Source organism: Berghia stephanieae, chromosome 5 (assembly GCF_034508935.2).
Source record: "Berghia stephanieae isolate SIO BIC M18660-M18661 chromosome 5, UCSD_Bste_1.3, whole genome shotgun sequence".
Lineage (NCBI taxonomy): Eukaryota > Metazoa > Mollusca > Gastropoda > Nudibranchia > Aeolidiidae > Berghia > Berghia stephanieae.
This window is the reverse complement of record NC_088364.1, coordinates 66,077,950-66,080,864: the sequence shown is the minus strand read 5'-3', so window position 1 is coordinate 66,080,864 and position 2,915 is coordinate 66,077,950. Positions and strand designations below refer to the sequence as shown.

Here is a 2,915-nt window from a genome sequence, read left to right as displayed (position 1 = left end):
GACATATCGCAAACGTCCGTTGATGCGACAACTTCTTAGAGCACACCACCGGTTGGCCCGTCTTCAGTGGGCCCGTGCTCATCTGCCCTGGACAATGCATGCGTGGTCATTTGTTCTCTTCTGGCTTGTCCATCTTCAGTGGGCCTGTGCTCATCTGTGCTGGACAACGCATGCGTGGTCATTAATTTGTTCTCTTCTCAGATGAATTACGCTTTGTGATTGGAAGAAATGACGGTAGATTACATTGTTACCGAAGATCACAAGAGTGATTTCACGATTATCTTGAAATCCCCAAACAGAGGATATAGACAAGTGATGGTGTGGGGTGGAATAAGCAGAGACTATAGGACACCTCTAGTCCAAGTAAATGCATCCCTAACCGGTGCAAGGTACAAGCAGCACTTTTTACAACCCCATGTTATTCATTTTTTCATGAACATCCTAAATTTTCAATTCAACACTACAATGCACCATCCCACCGAGCTATTGTAAGAAAGGATTTTATAGCAGCAATAAATGTGAACGTTATCAGCCTGTGGCCTGCAATATCCCCCCCCCCCCCCCCCCCCCCCCCCCCCCCCGATTTAAATCGATAGAAAATAATATGTGGAACATAACCGGCCGCAAGTTCGTACATTATACCCGCAAAATGAACAACTGTTCCACGCCATAAGAACAGCTTGGGATAACATTCCACAACACCAGCTGGCCAAATTGACCAATTCCATGCGTAGGAGATGCAATGCTGTGATTGGAGCGAACGGGGGACATACTCGTTACTGATTGAATTAGATTCACCTTCACTTCAACGGAAATGAATGCAATTAATTTTATTAAAATGTCATTGTTTGTCAAAATTATAGTGTGTTTTGACTTGTTACTTCCCTTTTTGAAGATCATGTTTTAAAATGTCTATGTTGCATACAAGATCAACCATAAACGTTACAAATTCTAATTTTTTTTGTTTTGTTTGTTGCTTTAGGTCTCTTCCAACACAATTGAGGTTATATGAGAGACCGCTGAAACAAAAAAAGCAATCTAACAAAAATAGTACAAATGTCAATCAAAATCATAACCTAAAGATATCATAAGCTAAATTATAAATAACCAAGAACAAACAGGCAGAGGATTTACAGGAACAAAAATATCCCCTGTCAAAAATACAATCACAAACCAAAGAAGCAGGATAGGCTAGTAAAGAGAAGAAGAAACGACATCACTATCGGATCGTACACCCATGTGAACATCATAGGTATATGATTCAAGGGTGATGCTCCCATCCAACCACCCGCTACAAATTCTAACAAAATGAAAGATAAATGATAGTACTATGATTACGCATAGGCTTTAAATAAACCAGAACAATATTTCATACCAATTCTGTAGGTAAAACAAGTGTATACTTTTTTTTTTATCACTAGTATATATTATTTGTAAAAAATTTGAGTGTATTCCTCTTAGTGGGGACCTGTGCTTGTGTCTGGATGAGACTTTTAGTGATCTCAAACTAAGTACTTTGATAGTGTGCTCTTGGAATCTACATCTGTTTCTTATTTGAACAAATTCCCCTTTGTCTTGCCTTTTCTTGGGTGCTTTAATTGTAATTCTAGAAATTTTTACTATCCCATTTTCTTTCCTTTTACTGGCGCTGATGTGACCTTAATGTGTTGCAAGCGCCGTAAAACCCTTAAAAACATAAAAAACATACCTCGAAAAATGGTAATTCAAGATTAAATATCATGACAGGTTGAAGAATCGAGAGTGGACGGGGTTTAATGCTACAGTAATGTGTCGCTACTCTATTAGAGATGAAAGAGGGCGGGCTTTGCAGTACGGGTTTGTGCGGTCATATGTGACCTCGTGATAAATTTCTATTGCCTCGTTTAAGAAGATTCTTTAACCGATTTGCGTCCATTAATGGAAACTATTGAGTTGCTTGTTTATAAACATCTAGCCTCAGCAAGGAAACGACGACTCTTGATACCTTCCTAGGGATATGAGTGATGTCAAACACAAAGGAAAATGGACTTTACAACCATAAAAGAAAAAAAAAAAGATTTTAAAAAGCAAAACACACACTAATGAAAAAGAACAACATAAAAAAGTACATGTTCAATGAGGCCATGCACGGTCCCAAGCTTGTGTAAACTCAAGAGGGAAAATTTTGCTATAGTGGGCGGGAATCTCAACTTCGGTTACTTACATTTTCGCTGATCCCAAGGTGTTGCGATTATCTGGAGTGGACTGCACTTATTTTGAGAGAGATTATTTTTCTTGTAAATCATCTCTGTTACTGTTATGTTCATTTATAATTATTAGTTTTGATACTGGATATTGTATATTGTACTTTGTAAACATTTGAGTTTATCCTTTATATCGGGATCCCTTGTTTTTGTTTGGATGGGACTTTTAGGTAATGTCAAAATTTGCACAGTGAAGATTGCTCGTGGAATCTTCTGTTCCCTATTTTAGCCAGTCCCCTTTGTCTTCCTTTTTCTTTGATGCTTTTAACTTCTTATCTAAAACTCTTCTCTATTATTTTCCTTTTTACTAGCACAGAAATGACTGAATAGTGTTACAAGCATCGTAAAACCCTTGAAAACCAATAAACAGCGACTCTTTCACAGGTTACTTTATGTGAGTCACCATTTCAAAGGAGTATTATGTTGGGATGAACTTGGTGCTAAAATTAATACAATTTCTCATGTCGCAAAGTTCTTATATCCAGTGGAAGTCCAACGCTCTTAAAAGTCAACTTCTGCTAAAAACCCAACACCTCATATTGGTCCCAAATTTTCTGTTTATCCGTGTTCCATTGGAGTTGCCGTACCAGTAAGGTCGCAGGTCGAGGCCCCATCGCCGCTGCAAAGTTTTTATTCTCTTTTGTCTTCTGGCACTTTCCTACTCACTTCTTT

General features: G+C 38.2%; 1 protein-coding gene across 1 annotated transcript in view; it reads left to right on the top strand.

The window, feature by feature from the left end:
• Positions 1-219, top strand: part of LOC144973996 (tubulin alpha-1 chain-like) — a 25,421-nt gene extending 25,202 nt beyond the window's left edge. The window contains exon 5 of the mRNA XM_078916885.1: positions 140-219. Coding sequence (XP_078773011.1) covers positions 140-219 — 80 coding nt within the window. The remainder of the gene's footprint in view (positions 1-139) is intronic.
• The last annotated feature ends 2,696 nt before the right edge of the window (positions 220-2,915 follow it).